The sequence below is a fragment of the Crotalus tigris genome, unplaced genomic scaffold, assembly GCF_016545835.1.
Source record: "Crotalus tigris isolate CLP2741 ecotype Arizona unplaced genomic scaffold, ASM1654583v1 scf7180000019068.207228-45:434310, whole genome shotgun sequence".
NCBI lineage: Eukaryota > Metazoa > Chordata > Lepidosauria > Squamata > Viperidae > Crotalus > Crotalus tigris.
In genome coordinates, this window is record NW_024097359.1 from 313518 (window position 1) to 332018 (window position 18501).

Consider the following 18501-nt stretch of genomic DNA (forward strand, 5'->3'; position numbering starts at 1 on the left):
TGCATCAATGACACTATCTAACCATCTGTGCTGGCGCAGTAGTTAAAGTGCAGGATTGCAGGCTAATTCTGCCCATTGCCAGCAGTTCAATCCTGACTGGCTCCAAGGTTGACTCAGGCTTCCATCCTTCCGAGGTTGGTACTGCAAACTGCTTAAAGAGGGCTGTAAAGCACTGTGAAACAGTATATATGTCTAAGGGCTATTGCTATTGCCATCTCATTCTCTGCCGTTCCCATCTCCTTTTCCTTTCCATCTTTCCCAACATCAGGATCTTCTCCAAGCTATCCTCTCTTCTCATTTGGTGGCCAAAATATTTGATCTTCAACTTCAGGATCTGTCCTTCCAAAGAACAGCCAGGATTGTTTTCCTTTAGGATTGATCGATTTGATTTGCTTGCAGTCAAAGGAACTTTCAAAAAGTCTTCTCCAACATTTCAAGAATGTTCTCTAACATCATTTATAATAATAATCCCTAAACATTAGTTAGAAGGGCCTGAGACTGAAAGTAGTGGATTCAACAACCAGTTTCTTTGTCCCGTCTGAATAGTCTAGCTTTTAAAATGTTTTGCTTTAAACTGCAGGAGACAGATTAGATCTTAATAACTCCTGTGCTTGCTCCAAATCCATGTAAACAACACAGCAGACTCAACCTAGATTGCACAATTTAAATACAACAGCTTCTTTTAAAAATACATAAAAACAAAGGTCTCATTCCATTTTTGCCATGTGTCTAGTTATAAAAGTACTTTTATATATGCGTCATCAATGTATTATTAGACTAAGACCCCCACTGAGGATGAGAAGGCAAAGGATCCAACAAGATGGAGCTCTAGAAGGAAATCAAAACTGAGCAACATCAGAGATCAGTGGGAGATTCAAATGACACAATATAGTTAAATGATGGCTTGAAGGAAGTCTATTGCCAGCAATAGTCTCCTTCTAAGCCTAATCACTCTGGCATCTGGCAGCAACTGTGAAGGAAGGAAGGAAGGAAGGAAGGAAGGAAGGAAGGAAGGAAGGAAGGAAGGAAGGAAGGAAGGAAGGAAGGAAGGAAGGAAGACATTGATCATTCCTCTGCAGTTCTGAGAAGTGCTTTAAAACAGGTTTTAAACAGTTTTAAAGTGCTTTAAAACAGGTTTCAAAGATCTAGTAATCTGCAGTTCAGAATCATCTATGCCAGGGGTGTCAAACTGCCGGTCCACAGGCCAGTTTCATCATACTGGAGCCGCGCCCACCCCATTGCCGGCAATGGCAAAAAAGCTCCGGCAATGGCAAAAAAGCTCACGAGTTTGACATGTCTGATCTACGCCAAGCAATGAAGCCACTTGATGTGTTTCTGTCAGGTGGAAAAGGGGGGGGGGCTTTCTGTGATGCAAAAGGAAAAAAACAAACCTTCTTCACCACTTCATCACTTCTCATCTTGAAAGCATTCTGACTTCTTAAGGGCCAATTGGCATGGTGGAGGGGAAAAAGTCCTTCCCATTATAGAAAAAAAAATAAAGTCTTCCCGTGATTTTGACTCTGGGTTCCATACTAAGAAATTCCATTCAAGCTAGGAAAAGTTCTAGTTCTTTACTTCCAGCGATCGACTGGTATGCAAAACAAAAACAGTAAAAAAAAGAAGAAAAAAAAAGAGGCACTTTTCTATTATACAAAATAAGACAGAGTCCGCCTGGTTTTGACTCTGGAATCCGTGCTGAGTGTCATTCTGGCTTTCGTAGTTTTAATTGTTATGTCAGGGACAAATCGGCATGCAAAAATGGGAAATTAAAAATGGCTTTTCCATTGTCTAATGGAATTTAAAAAAAAAATAACCCACCATCTCCTCTGGCTTTAGTTCTCCAATCTGCGCTGAACGCCATTCTGGATTTGAACAGTCCTGTTTTCTGCTCTTCCAGGGACAAATCAGCCAGGTCAAGCTTGCTACGAATAACTTTGATTTTCTTTTTTTGTTTGAAGTCCAAATATGACTTCCAGACAAGCTGGATGGAGTGAACGCAGCACTGATCGGATCTGCAAGGCCGAGCGGGAGGGGGGCGCAGAGAGGCAGCCCATGCATGCAGCGTTCCCGGAAGGGGCACCTTGCATTCCAAGGTTCATATCCTACTAGGCGCTCCTTTTCTTCCTAATGGGACTGGAATTGCTGTATGGTTTCAATTCAGCCTGTTGCACCTGTAAAAACAAACAGATGCCGCGTTGGAGAAAGGTAAGCCCAACTTGCTCCGCTGTGTGTTAATGGCTCCCCAGAGAGGAATCAAAGAAAAACGAAGGAAGGTCCAATACTCGTGAGTCATCTTCTAAACACAGGAACATGGGGGATTAATTGCAGGAAGGATTAGAAGAGTCATGGATCATTTCTAGAACACCAAAATATTAAAAACAGATTTTTCCCCCCCTCTGGTCCTAATGAAATGTGCCAGAATTTGGGTGGGGAGAAGCTTCCACTCGATTTGCGCATTTTGCAGAAAATATATATATATATTTTCTTTCTGGACTTTTCTTTTTAAGGGTTGGACGAAGGAACCAGATTTCCCTACTAGACACTCAAAGGTGCTTTTCTCTTCAAAAGGCAACTGGATCATTTTTTTCCTTGAGGAGGAAGAAGTTTCACTTCCCATCCAAGAAGCTTCATCAGTTCTGATGGCGGGGGGGGGGGGAAATGAGACGTGAAGCTTTCTCAGAACTGATGAGGCTTCTTGGATGAGAAGTGAAACTTCTTCTGAAAAACGTCCAGTGTTGGAGCACTCACAACTTCTGGAGGCAAGTTGTTCCACGGATTAAAAAGATCTTTAAAAGTGTAAAAATTGTTGACTCATTCAGGTTGCAGTCTTTGCCTTCTGGCCCAAAACAGACTTGAGGAGCATTGTGTGTCTTTCTTTGTTTTTTTCTTTATTTATATCCCACCTCTATTATTTTTACAAATAATAACTCAAGGTGGCAACACACCTTCCTCCTTCTGTTTTCCCCAGAACAACCCTGTGAGATGAGTTGGGTTGAGAGAGAAGGACTGGCTGAAGGTCAGCCAGCTGGCTTCCACGCCTAAGGCTAGAACTCCCGCTTTCTAGCACGGTACCTTAACCACTAGACCACATTGGCTTTCCGGTTAAGTGTTAATCTCTCCCTCTCTCTCTTTCTCTCTCTCTCTCTCTTTCACTCTCCCTCCCTCTCTCTCCCTCTCTTCCTCCCTCCCCTCTTTCTCACACATAACCCCTAATAAATGCTAATAAATGACTGATACAGAAGGAATCATATTAAAATCAGAACAATCTTTGCTGTAAAGTTGGGCAAATTTTGTCAATGTTACTTTACCCAGCTTTTCTTTTTTAAAAAAAAAATGTTATTGTGCTTTGCTTATTAAAAAAGGGTAAATTCATATCAGTTCTCATGAAAATACAAATCTGGGGTAGCCTTTTTCCGGACACACATGCACACGGGCTTTTGAAAAAAGAGAACTCTGTTGGATGGCCCAGATGGCCCTTTTTTCCTCTGCCTGCCCTCGTTCTTCTCACCCCTCCTGGTTAATGATCCCGCCCGACGCTTGTGCACTGCTAGCCAAAAACGGCCCTCCAGCATCACACCTGCTGCTCTTTGGCCTCAGCTCCACTTCTCTCTGCTGGAGACCCCATTCCATACTTACCCTCTGAACATCAGATGGGACTCTGGAGAGGAAGTCTAGCAACTCATTATTGTCAATGGCATAAGGATTCCTTAGCTTCTTTGTAAATTTATGTATGCCTGGAAAAAGACAGAAGGGAAAAGGGGTTTTAAAAAGCTGGGTGGGGAGGGGAGCAGAAAAACACACACACACACACACACACACACTCACCCCACAGCATGGAGCTGCCTGACATGCTCAGACAGGAAGGTGGGCGGGTGGCCGAACGAGTTTTGCAAGGGAAAAAGAATGAGTGTGAAAACACAGAGCAGCCAGACACATGTTGCTCTCACGTGGAATCGGGCACAAGCGTTTCTTCCTTGAAGAAAGCAGTGGGAGATTTATTGCAAAAGTCAGCCAGCCGTTCGCCTCAGGAATGAAAAATCCCATTGTTCACACAAGAAGGAGTGGAGAAGGGAGAGTTGCCACCGGCAAGATGGCTAGCACATTTCCGAAGGGCCGGAGAATCTGTCCGAACAAGTTCTGGGGACTCTAAGTTGTCTTCTATACAAGTGTCCTCTTTAGGCTTCTGCATCCCAATTTGGGAAGAGCAGCTTTCTCAACAAATTACGTGAAGGGTTGTTTTCACCTAGAAGACCAGGTTGAGGCAGGTCTGACACCTATTTCACCCATAACAACAAATCTGCGTGATGAGTTAGGTGGAGAAAGAATGATTGGCCCCAAATCACCTCGGTAGCTCTTACGCCTAAGGTAGGACTAGAACTCTCAGTTTCCCGATGACTGAGCTTTCATGTCTGAGGCGGGACTAGAGCTCGTCATCTCCCAGTTTCTAGTAGGGTGCCTTAAGCAACTCATCATATTCCGATGAGAAAAAAAGGAAGCATTCTGTTGCTGAGTTGACCTTTCCACTTTTCAGTGCCAGATAATAACTGTGCTTCCTTCATTAGATGGAATTTTCATTTTGTTTTGATTTTGTTCAAGCTGCTCTTTATCTTCTTGGAGTTCAACTCCTAGCACAACCCATTAGAAGCTGTGTGTGATTGTCAGACCAAAAGAAACTATTTACCTCTGAACTAGAAGTGTGCCATGTTTAGCATCGTTCCATCTTGCCGTTTCCCAAAGATGGTTTCCCATGTTTTCCCGCAGCTTACACAGACCAGTTCCCCACAGGCCGTGGACCGATATCGGGCCACAACCCAGGGATTGGGGACCCCTGATCTACCTTTATCTCTATCCATCTCAATACAATACAATAAGAGTTGGAAGGGACCTTGGAGGTCTTCTAGTCCAACCCCCTACCCCTGATTCCAGAAGTAGCCTGCTCTTGTTTCAGTCCACTGCATGGAGACTCCATTATTAAAGCCAAAGAACTTACTTGCTCTGCAATCTCTGAATCGCAGAGGCCCAGAACTGGCCCCACTATTTGATAGTCTGGACTTGCAACCTAGTTTGGACGAGAATTTCTACCGCTAAGCAAGGCAGTTATATGTGTTCCGCCTGGTTTGATGACCTTTTTGGACACAGTTGTTAAGTCAATCACTGCAGTTAATGGATTCACGCAGGCAGTAAACGAATCTAGCTTCCACCCATTGACTTAGCTGGGAAGGTTGCAAAGGGCAATCGCCTGATTCCAGGACACTGCAGTTGATAGTAAATACATGCTAAATTGCCAAGTGCTCAAGTGTTGATCACATGACTGTGAGGATGCTACAACAGTTGTAAGTGCAAGGATCAGTCAAAAGTCACTTTTTCCCAGTGCTGTTGTAACTCTGAATGGGGGCAGACAAATGATGGTTAAGTTGAGGACTGCCGGTATTTCTTCACAGACTGTTATATAAATGCATAGCACAATCAGTCAAAGGAAACTGCATGAAGAACAGACTTACCCCATATTAAAACGATGTACCGCAATGGTATGTAATACAGCACAATCATTGCTATTGTGAGCACTAAGCAAGCCAGTGCAGAGAGGAAAGGAACAGTCCAGTTGAACGTACTGAAACCAACATGGAGAAAGATACCAGAGAAGTTTTTAGTGTTTTCAAGTACTTATAATCATACCTTACTAATCCAATAGTGTGACTGACATCTTGCAGAATAGTATCTTGTACGGTGGCCAAAGTATTTGAGTTTCAGCTTCAGGATCTGGCCTTCTAAAGAGCAGTCGGGGTTGATCTCTTCTAGGACTGCAAGGCGATCAAACTGGTCAGTCCTAGAGGAGATCAACCCTGACTGCTCTTTAGAAGGCCAGATCCTGTAGTTGAAACTCAAGTACTTTGGCCACCTAATGAGAAGGAAGGACTCACTGGAGAAGAGCCTAATGCTGGGAAAGATGGAGGGCAAGAGAAGAAGGGGATGACAGAGAAGAAGGCGGCTGGATGGAGTCACTGAAGCAGAAGGTGTGAGCTTAAATGAACTCCAGAAGATGGTAGAGGACAGGAAGGCCTGGAGGAACGTTGTCCATGGGGTCGTGATGGGTCGGACACGACTTTGCAATTAACAACAACACAACAATCTTGTATGTAGAAGGAGAAAGCTAGAGTTATCTAGGAATTACTGATAACAATGCACAAGAGTCATTGCTAAGGTAACTTGAGCATTCTTGTTCTTTGTTTGAGTCAAAACTTACTATCTTCATTTTTTTTCAGGGGTTGACAAATTTGGAGGCACTTGACATCTTTTCATTTACAGGTGCAAAGATGCTGGTCCTTTTGAAAATTCACCCCATTTATAATATGACTTTGGCCATCTTTAATGTTAAGTAAAATACTTAATTTAGGCATTAAGGATTGCATAATTAGGATTGCTGCAGGGAGTCCCAAAAAGCAACTGGACTTCCTTGGTTTTTTTCCTCGAAAACATTTTACTTCTCATTCAAGAAGGTTCTTCAGCTTCAGTGAACTGAAGAAGCTTCTTAGATGAGATGTGAAACGTTTTTCAAGGAAACAAAATGAAGGAAAGTCCAGTTGCCTTTTGGGAAAGCACCTTTGGGACAACCATGACCTGGATGATTGAGAATCTCCATAGACCTGATTGCAGATAGTTGGGAGTCCAATGGTACCATCATGCTCCTTGCAAAACAGTGAGGTCTTCTCAGCTGCCTTCCACGTAGAGCAATTTTGATGGTTAATTGGGCATTAGGGAGATAGAAAGCTTTGTTTTCTTCCCCTCCAAGGTCAGACTTAAAAAAGAAAAAAACTAGTGGAAATCAATGGAAACATAGTTTCTTCATATCTAAAGGGTGCAAATGAGATCAAAGGAGATCACATCAATTCTGCTCCAGGCTAGTCAAACACACGCGGTCAAAGAGTTGGGTATCTCTGCTTCCAATTCTTGACCCATTCCCTACATGTTATGAATTGCTTTGCTCTCCAGAGAGGCTGTGTGAATTGCACCCAGTCTCTGGGGGTCAAGCAGACACCCTTGGCTCTTGATCAGAAGTAGATCAGCTCCGCCTTTCTGCCCTTTACAAGACACTAAGGAATAACTCAATTGGGTCGTGAAGAATGCTTTCTCTTAATTGATGAGGGTTTTTATTTTATTTTATTTTTTAAAAAAATGAATAGAGGAAATAATGCATCTCTCAGCTTCAATAGAGACCTTCCCATTTAAATTAAGAGTGATGGTGAACCCAGGCCAATAAATATGTGAAATGTATTTTTAAATCCTTGGCGTCTGATAGAAGTAAGCTATTAAAAAGGTTCCTTGATACCAAGGGTTATGCTGGTGGAAATGCTTATGTAAACCATTGTGACACTTGTTCAAACTACTCCAGTGGACTTCTCCTCCTCCTCCTTCGTCCATAGTAATGTTACAACTGAGATACAATTGGATTCCTGAGGGATTAGGCAGGGCAACCGTATTAATGTCCCACTGGGATCTTAAGGGATCATTGTCATAGAAGTGAATGCCAGAAGGAAGTCACCCAACATTCAAAATCTTATTGCCATCCAGCTGCACATAGAACAGTGCTCTGTTCAGACTCAAAAGCCATTCTTTGGTATCCCCAGCCAGCTGGGACAGATGTGGCACAATCACAACACATCAGTTTCTAGTATTTTTAGACCCCACGTGGCTGCACTTTGAGAGAATGGAACTGTTCACAAGGCTCCTTTTATGAGCAAATGGGAAGGTCTGGAAGAGGGAGAAGAAAACAGGGTCACATGGATATGCCAGAAAATGCTGTGCTCTTTGCTTATTCTCTACAGGCGGTGGGGCCAGAACAGAGCTGAAATTTTCAGATGAAACGAAGCAAGGGTAGACCTGTCCAATGTAGGAATAGATTAGATAGCCTTTGTTGTCATTTTTTTTCCTGTGGGCACAATGGCACACATTCAAAATGAAATTGAGTTGCTTCCTCAAATAGCAGACTGCTTGGCGATTGATGTAAAAGGATGGGGGGGAAACAAGGGGGATATAAGTACAATCAATTAAATCAATCAATTAAAAAGGAATTCATGATTTTTTTTGTCTAGTTGATAAATCATGTCCAACTCTTTGTGACCCCATGGATCATAGCACACCAGATCCTCCTGTCCTCCACTGTCTCCCAGAGTTTGCCCACATTCTTCTTCATTGTGTTGATGGCCCTATCTAACCATCTCATCCATTGCCATCCCTATCTCCTTCTGCCTTCCTTTTTCCCCAACATCAGGGTCTTCTCCAAGGAGTCCTCTTTTCTCATTTGGTGGCCAAAATATCTGAGCTTCAGCTTCACTATCTGCCCTTCCTAGGAACAGTCAGGGCTGATTTCCTTTAGGATTGACTGATTTGATAACAGATGATAAGTGGCTGGAGAAGATAGGAATTTTAATTTCTCAGAAGCTTTTGGAATTTTTTTTTTTTTTAAATTTTGGCATTATGCAGCCAAGAACTCTTAGGCACTTGGACACTTGGACAAAGAGCTGGAATCTTCAACCCAGCAGAAGATCTAATGTCTCAGATGATCCAGATTGTTTTGGAATCATCTCCTGAAGCCATTGAAATTAAACTGTGGGAATGAATTGTACAGGTTAAGTATGTGTGATGTGGCATCCTTGCCCTGAAAAAAAAAAAAACAGCTTTGTTCCATTTGACACATAGGGAAAGACGACTTTTCATTCCACGAAGAGAAATTCACTTGTATGAATCTTGGATTTTTAACGCAGATTTCAGAATTCCCATAGATTTCCTTCCTTCCTTCCTTCCTTCCTTCCTTCCTTCCTTCCTTCCTTCCTTCCTTCCTTCCTCCTTTCTCTTTCCTTTTCTTCCCACTCTTCCTTTCCCTTCAATTCAGACTTGACTCCTGGCAACTGCAGATTTTTAGGTAGATTTGCCTTCTTCCTAAGGCTGAGAGAGAGAGTGACTGGCCCAAGGTCATCAAGCTGGCTTCATACTTAATATGGAACTAGCATTCCAGATTTTCCTGGTTTTTATCCCAGTGCTTTTAACCACTAAACCAAATTGACTCCCCATAAATGTCCAGTCATAATTAAATGTATAAGAAATTCAGACAGAAGCATTCTGTAATGATAGATTATCACCACTGGATTACATTCAAGTGAAGGCAACAACCTTTATTCCATTCTGTATTGGCTTTTAGAAATTTCCAGTTAAAGAGGGTTTTTTTTCCCCTCCCAATTGTTTCCAGCCCTGGTATTCAAGAGGTTTTTCAGAGCATAGGAACAAAACTTTGACTTACTTTTTTATCCTCTCTGCAAAAGATGCTATTTCCTCCAAAAGTGTTTGGACTGTTATAACAATGTCTTGGACCATGTGAATTCTTTCTATTAAACCCTTTTTTTCAGACTCCTACAAGGAGAGAGGAAAGAGAAGAAAAAGAAGGAGAAAAAAAAATTATTTCCTTTTTTTAAAAGTAGCCTAGACAATAGAAGGTTATAAGAGAGGTTATCAGAAGTAACAGCATTCAGGATAGTTACATTTCAGATCCATATGTCTGCTTCTTGTTGTATTGTAGTTTGAAAAACAGTCGTGTTTTCTCCAAATTACTAAACCTTTTTTTTAAAAAGACTTATAAACCAGCAAACAAACAACCAGATGCATTTCTTGTTCCAGCATTCTGTGGACATTTCAATCAAACCAGCCAGAATTTTTTTTAAAAAAAACCAAACAAACCCAGGGCTGCTTAAGGAAAGAAGGTGAAGACAGAGGAAAAAGCAAAACAGAGGGAAGCACAAAAATTATATTACTTAGAGCTAGCACAGCACTGATCACTAACTATAATTATGACATTTCCTGCCAACCACACCATTAATGCAATTTCTTTCTCCGTGAACTATATATACATTCAGACAATGTAGGAAAAGGAGCTACGTCTCTTTTTATACATGAAGATCCCAAAACATATGATGTTACCGTGCATCCCAGCTCCATTGCTGTCTTCTCAGTGCTTTAAAGCCTAACTCCAACACAGGGTTCAAAGCAAAGTGTTGGGGGTAACACTCGGTCTTGCCTAACTAGTGGATGGCTCCCAAGACCACCGAAAAGTCCAGGGTAGAAGCATGATTATTCTATGCAAAAGCAACAGGCCACTTCTAGAATCTCCCCACTGAAGTACTCAATCAAAGTGCCTTTAAACCAAATGACCCCCATTAAAGCTTTGCACCCCGATTATGATTGTGAGGTTTTTATTTTAACCACGTAAGTAGGGAAATAAAGCACGTTATTGGATTGATGAAAAACCCTGATAAACACAATGAAAGTTAGTTATATGACTACATAAAACACACAAGAGTCTTTCTCAGCTGCTTCACCTTGAACTCTGGTTTTTAAAAATCTTGCTTCTATTTGCAAACGAGCATGCACTTAGGAACGTTTTAAAAGCATTTGGGGCTTTTCTTCAGTAAAGGCCCTGTTTCAATACTCTGTATAAATCTTTTTTTTTTTTTCAAAAGTGTACCCAGTTCACTTAGCTTCAATCATTCTACGTCATTCCAAATTGTCCTTCAAATTCTACATCAATTCCAAATTGTCCTCCTTGAACCTTTTGTCCACAGTGGCTGTAAAAGACGCCTTTATTTTCTTCTGTGTAAGATGGGTGGGGTGGGGGTGGAGGGAGGGCATGCATTTCTACTGTCACCTCATATTATATCTCTGTATGTGAGCACCAGGAACTACAGGGTGGGTTGCCTATCTTCTGATCTGGGTCATGTGGCCAAAAGACAGATGAAGGATCTAGAATGGAGCAACTGGCAACATTACAACCCACAACCCACATCCTTCCCTCCCATAGGGGTGTTTTGGGAGAAATATTCTGGGTTCCTTTTTTCTCTGCTCTCTATAGTCCACTTTTAATTTGATTTTTCTTTGGCCAATTTCTCCCTCAAGCCCAAACGTTGGTCCCAATCTTCACCTTTATGGAAAGCGCAAGGACTAATTATAAGTCACTTTTTTCCATGTCATTGTAACTTAGAATAGTCGCTCAATGAATAACTGTAGGTTAAGAACTACTTGTAAATAACTCAAGGTGGCAAACATACCTAATGTTCCTTCCTCCTCTTTTCCCTACACCAGGGGTAGGCAACCTTGGTTTTTATGACTCATGGACTTCAATTCCTGGCTGGCTCAGGAATTCTGGGAGTTGAAGTCCACGAGTCATAAAAGAGCCAAGGTTGCCTACCCCTGCCCTACACCAAAGTCACTGAGCTGACTTTTGTGTCTAAGGCAGGTTTTCCCCCTATGAATTTTGCACTTGAGACAATTATGGAGATGGCCAGCAGGTCTCAAAAGATGCTTAATCTTCCCTTTCTGGTCATGTTTCTTTCCAACTTCCCATGTCCATCCCCATAGTACGAAATGTTTGAGGTCAAGCACTAGTCAGACTTGTCAACCTGTAGTGTTGCTCAGGACAACATAATTATGATCAGTCAGAATAGAGCTGGAAAGGACCTTGGAAGTCTTCTAGTCCAACACCCTGCTCAAGCAGGAGACCTTTGACCATTCCCTTACAAATGGCTGTCCAATCTCTTCTTAAAAGCCTCCAGTGACGGAGCACCCACAACTTCTGAAGGCAAGCTGTTCCTCTGGTTAATTGTTCTCACTGTCAGGAAAGTTCCCCTTAGTTCTAGGTTGCTCCTGCCCTTAATTAATTCAGAATAACGGAGTGGGAAGAGACCTTGGAGCAGAAGACCCTAAACCATTTCAGTCAAGTGGCTGTCCAGTCTCTTCTTAAAAGCCTCCAGTAGGGAAGCACCCACAGCTTCTGAAGGTTAATTGTTCTTACTGTCAGGGAATTCCTCCTTAGTTCTAGGTTGCTTCTCTCCTTGATTATTTTCCATCCATGTTTTCTTGTCTTGCCTTCTGGTGCTTGGGGGAAAAGGTTGACCCCCTTCTTCTTTGTGATAGCCTCTCAAATACTGGGATACAGCTCTCATAGTCCTTCTTTTCTCTAGATTAGCCATACTGAATTCCTGTAACTGTTCTTCATGCATTTTGGTCTCCAGGCCTTGATGGTTCCTAAGTTCCGGCGCTCTGCTTCCAAGCATGAATGGCTGAGGCCAATTCAAAGTCGAGAGGACTGCACGCCATATTTTTCCTAGTTCGATCTGTCTTCTGACCAACTCTTAACAGCAGTGAAATAAACACATCCAAGTGAGATCTTTCAAAGCAAGCCTGTTCTTGCAGCATGGAACTGTGAAGAACATTATGTGGCAGTTGGATAGCTATCCTGCTGGCTTTGTTTACACATCTCAGATTGCACTACAAAAATGTGGCAATCACACAATTTAGCCACACAATATTACATCTTCTCTCGCGAGCTTGCTGGACTGCTTGGGACTGAGAGATTGAATTAAGTGGGAATCAGGGATTTATCGTGACATCCGAAGAGTCACAAGGACATTGCTTCATAGACAGATGTCTACATGTCTTGTCTACATGTCTTACCACCAAGATAGGAACAGTCTGTAGATTTAAGGGGCAGGGCCTTTTCTGTAACACAACTCAACTGCAGAATACTTTCCCAAGGGAGCCCAAAGTCCCTGATCCATTCTTAACAAGTTCTAGAAGGGCAGAAGTGCTCTTTTCTATCTTTAATGAATATAATTTTGTTTTAAATAGAATCTCACCTTGGTTTTATTCACTGTTATGATTTGTTAGCATCACTGTATTAATATTGTAAATTAATGTAACTTTTCATTCTGATTCATTAAGGCAATAGCCTGTAGTGTTTTTCATGTTTTTCTGTTCACGTACAGCGAAAACTCTGATTTTCTATTCTACGCTTTCTATTTTTTTCTTTTCACTCTCTTATTTAATGGTTAATAAAAGTAGTACTTAAAAAGGAAAAAAAAATACAACCTTGCAAACAAATCTGCAACTAAGAATTTATTAAATGATACTTGTGTTCCTCAATATCTTCCCCGCATCTTCTGAACAGAGAAAGAATTTACTTAGCTTAAACAAGGCCACAAAAGGGCAAGTTCAACCTTGCAAGGAAAAGAGCTTTTTAAAATAAAAAAATGTTGAACAGAATAAGAATTTTTACTCTTTTGTCACAACATAATCAGCCTGCATTTGGAAAATGAGCTCCGTTGGACATGGTCCAAGGGAGGCTGAAATATTCAAACACTTAACATTTGTCATGCAGTCCTGAATAAAGAGGTTGTTGAGGATTGATTCCAAAGAAGGCTATATTTTGTAACATACCAAGTAGCCCTGCTACTGTCTTGGCCAATCTGACCTTTGGGATAGGAGGTGCCGAGCTCCTTTGAAGAATTAACCATGGGGAGATCAGTAGAGAATCATATTGAACATTTAAGGAATCTCCCTAACAATGGGCAAGGCCATTCTTTTTTTTGGGGGGGGGAGGTGCTTGTTTTCTGGGAGGGAATCTAAGTAGGACTTTCATGTCTTTCCTTTCATATAATAGAATGAAGCCCACTGTAGGAGTGGCAGATCCTGGGGTTGGAGTGAAAGGGGGAATCAGCCTAGAATCATTACATAGCCAGAAGCAAAATAAATGCAACCCTACCCCTGGAGTGCCATTGGCCCTTATCTGACTCTAACTAGGTATCCACATTAGTTGAGAAGATTCCTGTTTGTAGGCTTTTAGCAATAAAGCAAACCTTCACGCATGGACCTTCATGTTTCACACATGACACCTACATCCAACAGGGCACATTGAGGAGGCTCTATAGCCTACCTTAAGGGAGAGTTGTCCACTCTTGCTCTACATATATGGGGAAAACTTCTTTTCACAATAATGTCAGAAATGTAATTGGTCAGCCAAGAACTGAATGAAAAGCTAAGAAACAAATGGGGTTTTCTCATTAAATAAGCCTATTTCAGTACACGGTCAAATCCCAGGAAAACTTGGCATGGCCTTCTTTAATGACAAAATAAGCTTTTTCAGAAAAATATATATATCCTTTTCAAACTTTTGCTTGGTACACAATAAAATGAAACCTGTGTTCCTCTGGAAGCAGGGGAGAGAAAAGTGATGTTTTAGATGTCTTACAATTTCATGGAAGAAGAGAGACTTTGTGGTTAAAGGCCATCACTAAGGAGAAACCTTTAATGGAGCTTGCTTGGGAAACCAACTGTTATTATATTCCATCATAGTTGGTGTTTGGAAAAGGCGGGGGGGGGGGTTAAAAAAAAAGGATCCAGCAGCATAACTTTTTTTTAGTTTAAAGTTCGATCGTTCATACGGAAAGGAATTAATTGGGTTCCTCTGTTTTTTAATTAACTGTCTAAGGGTTTCTACACTGTAAACAGTTAGTCTCCAAAGACATGTTACAATTCCCAGAAGCTCCCTCTGTTATGGTCAAGAAAGGTCTCTGTATATTTTGACAAGAACACAAGCTTGAACTTGATAGAAACCATGTTCCTCTGGGTTACATCCCAGCCAACTGCTATCCCTAGAAGTTGCTGCATTGTGTAGGAGAGGAGAATGTACTTGATTACATTTCTTTTTTTAAAAAAAAGTCTGCTTTTACAAATTTTACTGACCTGATGCAAAACAAAATAATACATGCCCAAAATACATGTGTGTTATCGCCAGGCTGGGGGGTTATTTTATTATTTTTATTTCTTTTATATTGTGCTTTTATGTCTTGTAAGCCGCCTTGAGTCGCCATGTATGAGTAGGTGGCAATATAAATTTTATAAATGAATGAATAAATGAATGAAAGAATGAATGAATTGCATAATTGGTTTTCCAAAACACCTTCTTTTCTTATGTACAGGAATCAGTCTTCTTAGACTAATGTTCCCAATATGTATGTATGTATGTATGTATGTATACATGCATGCTTGTAGAATCTTTCTCTCCAGTTTAATTTATCAGATTTCATTATTCCCTCCTACCTTGTCATCCTCGTCCTCGTCCTCTTCTACAATGATATAGTCCTTTAAAATCAAAAAGGAAGAAAAATATTAGACCATTTGAGAAAGTCAACAAAATGTATAAGCATTTCTTTTGAAAAAATATACGTTTTTATGCAAAAAGGAAAGAGAGAGGGGGGGGAGGGAGGAAAGCAAGCAAAACATACTATTCATATACTATTCATAACTAATCTTTACGTACACCCAGTGTTGTATGGAATTCAGAGGCCTCAAAATTCAATGAATGAATTAATGGCATTATAACATTGAACAATTAACATTGAAGACAATTCACATAACGTGAAATGGTCAATTAAACATAAAAGCTAATAATATGTAGCCAACATTTCTAAATAATCAACATGTCAGAAGTAGCAATAAAATGTTAAATCAAATAAAGAGAGTTCTTCAAAGTTTCTTTTTAACTTAGTTATTGTTGTCTATTATCGTGTCCCAAAACAAAGACTAGATTTTGCATGTATCCACCTAAACTTTAAAGTTGGATCAGTCCAAGGAGAATCAAAAATTACATACTTACCTACCATGCAAATTCCCATGCAGGGAACAAACATTAAGCAAAGCACAGAAAAACGGGAAGTAACAGTAAGCAAACTATATCGGAGGCTGGAAATTGGAAAAAAGCAAGGAACTAATAACTAAATTTAATGTACATCACGTCTATTTACTATGCCTCCCCAAATTCTACCTTTCTTGTTTCCAGCATGCCCATACACTTATTTGTACATGGTTTTTTATTCTTTAAACTTTCACCACTGTCTTCCTGAGGTTCTTTTATGAACTCCGTTCAGCCATCACTTTCTCACTCTTCCTCTTTTTCTCAATTCACTCATTCTTCTTTCATGTATAGGTTTTCAGATTCAGCCCTCATTCATTCTCTCTGTAGGGCAATATGTTCTTAACATCATTCATATCAGTGATTCCTTCTTGGATTCCATCCACATCAATCCAGCAGCCATTCATTCTTCTCTTTCCTCTTGTTTTATCCACACACACAAAAGTATGCCACTTCCACAATATCTGACTGAAGTTTCAGTTTCTTTTGGCACACCCAACTCTCATTTCCATATACCAAAGTGAGCAGTGGGGAGTGACGAGATCGGAACTCATTGGTAGCTTCACACCGCAATGAACAAGGACATGCATTCAATTTCGCTTCTACTAAGATTGTTGGATGAGCAGGTACAAAAGTAGCCAGAGCAATGATTGGCAGCCCAAGTAAACAGCCAATAGCCAGCCATAGCACATCAATCAACCAATAGGAACCTACACCCAACCACATAAATACAACATACAGAACAGCCCAAAGCACACATTCTGGTAGATAGAAGTTCCTTCAGGATGGACTCTAGCACAAGTCCAAAAGCTCAGAAGATGAAAGCTCTGGTCCAAACTGGATCCTGCAATATTTGCCCTCCATAAAAGTTTCTCTAACTTTCTACCAGTATTTGCTCATCTAAAAAATTCTACCACAGTATATAAAAAGAGATTCGTATCTGAACATTATATCTTTAAGTATGCTCTCCGTGTAGTTCCTTGGAAAGATGGAAATTATATTTTATTTGGTAGAAAACCTGTAGCCAGCATAAAATACATGTACATGTAGTCCTTGACTTACGGCCCTAATTGAGCTTGCCCCTATGATTGTAAGTCATTCCAGCTGTTAAGTGGGTCACTGGGTGATTGCCCTGATTTTACAACCTATTTTGTGAGAGTCATTACACAAACATTGCAGTTATTAAGTGAATCCATTGTCTGCAATGGGCAGTCAAGTCCTAAATTTTGCTCACTTGATGGGACCATGAAGTCCAAAATACCCTTTCTGGAGTCACATGCTTTTAAAAAGTAAAACAACAAAGAATTTTTTTCTGCCTTTCCTGTGCTTTGCACAAAACTGCTTATCTCAAAAAGGAACCGTGTGATAAGTATGTCCACAATGCTAATTAAAAATCACTAATTTATTTTTTTCCTTTAACAATCATCTTTTTCTTTAATTCTCAAGGACACGAAGGCTTAAAAAAAAAAAAAAACCCAGAAAAACAGCAGCACCAACTAGCCCTCATCCAAGAAAACATGTTAACAAAACATGTGAGGTCTAACTGTTCTGAAGGCCAGGAGGTTTTGAGAGACCCTATTTTATGTTATTTTAATTCATTGCCAAGTTTCTCTACTGGTAAGAGGTTTTTGTTCATCATCTGACAAATGAACCAGTTGGAATGTCAAGGCTGAGATTCTGAACACTCCGGTTTTTTTCTCCTATTGTTGCTTATTTCAATGATTGTTCCCTCCCTTTAGGGCCATTACGAAAACATTAGGAGGCAGAAAACACATTAGCACGTACGTAATCAATCTTAAGAATCAGATACAAAATTCTATACAGCATTATCACGCCAATTGTTAAAAGAGAGGGTTAAAAAAGAGAGTGAGGTTATGGTGAAATGTCAGGGCAACTTGAATCTCGGTATATATATATATATATATTTTTACAGGCAACATATAAAAATATTTTTGGGTTAGTTGAATGCTAGTGTGTGAATAGGCTGATTTTTTTAAAAAAAAAAAGCCTTATATGCTTTAATAAAGGTACACAAATAATAGAATGAAAGAGATCCACCAAAGCAAAATTAAAAACAGTTTTGCTGAAAAATTACAACAAAGAAGGTGGGAGCTCAGGGAAAGGGAAAATTAATCTAGGACAAGGCTCTATAAAGCAAAATATTAAGTTGTCTTGGCAACAAAGAGAAATGCAGATTAAAGGTAAAAGGACCCTGATGTTAACGTATGGCACAGTATGGGTCCTATGGGTCATCCCAAGTGAGGCAAATTGTAAAGGAACAATGGTTGCAAACTCTCTGCTTTGGTCCCATAAGGATGGAAGACAGAAAATGCTTCAGTTCTGTCCTCTGCTATTTTGGGCATCTCCAGGTTTTGCTCAATTAGTCGTCTTCCCTCTTCTCATGGAGATCAAGGAGAAATAATTGAAAATGTGAAACATTTTGGCCAATTGTCTATGGAGATTCTCAGTCAACTTGGTCATGGTTGTCCCAAAGGTGCTTTTTCAAAAGGCAATTTTTGAAGAGGTTTTTCCTTGAAGAGGGTTCCCTGTTCATCCAAGAAGCTTCTTAGATGAGAAGTGAAATGTCTTCAAGGAAAACCACAGACCAGTTGCCTTCTGAAAAAGCACCTTTCGGACATTTTGGCCAGTTGTTTAGATGGCCTTAGTAGAGGATCAGACAAAGTCCCATGGCAACTGGTATGTATGGCTACTCCCCCTTTATGTCCTCAATTGTGATCTTTAGTCAAGTGTAGTTGGATTGTATGGCCAAAGAAACAGAAATGAAGCAGGAGAATGAGATCAATTTCTGCTAATCCAGTTATTTTTTTTATGGCTACTACAACCACCAGAACGCCTATAGACAAGAACATTACTAAACACAGCATACAGAACTTATATTACGACCATATTATTGGTACCAGGAAAAGGAAGGGTTCAGTTATAAGAGTTCAGTTGTAAGGAAGACTTCCAGAAAAATATAATAGAGA

The 18501-nt window shown here is 40.4% G+C and overlaps 1 protein-coding gene across 5 annotated transcripts in view; it reads right to left on the bottom strand.

Annotated features, from left to right (window-relative positions):
* Positions 1 to 649: 649 nt before the first annotated feature.
* The window catches only part of MCTP2 (multiple C2 and transmembrane domain containing 2), an 88448-nt gene continuing 70596 nt past the window's right edge, over positions 650 to 18501 (bottom strand). For all 5 annotated transcript variants that reach the window (XM_039359382.1, XM_039359384.1, XM_039359380.1 and 2 more), the window contains exons 19-23: positions 14923 to 14964; positions 9296 to 9405; positions 5502 to 5611; positions 3637 to 3734; positions 650 to 2171 (exon numbers count right to left, since the gene is read on the bottom strand). In XM_039359382.1, coding sequence (XP_039215316.1) covers positions 2106 to 2171; positions 3637 to 3734; positions 5502 to 5611; positions 9296 to 9405; positions 14923 to 14964 — 426 coding nt within the window. In that variant the 3' untranslated portion in view covers positions 650 to 2105. The remainder of the gene's footprint in view (positions 2172 to 3636; positions 3735 to 5501; positions 5612 to 9295; positions 9406 to 14922; positions 14965 to 18501) is intronic.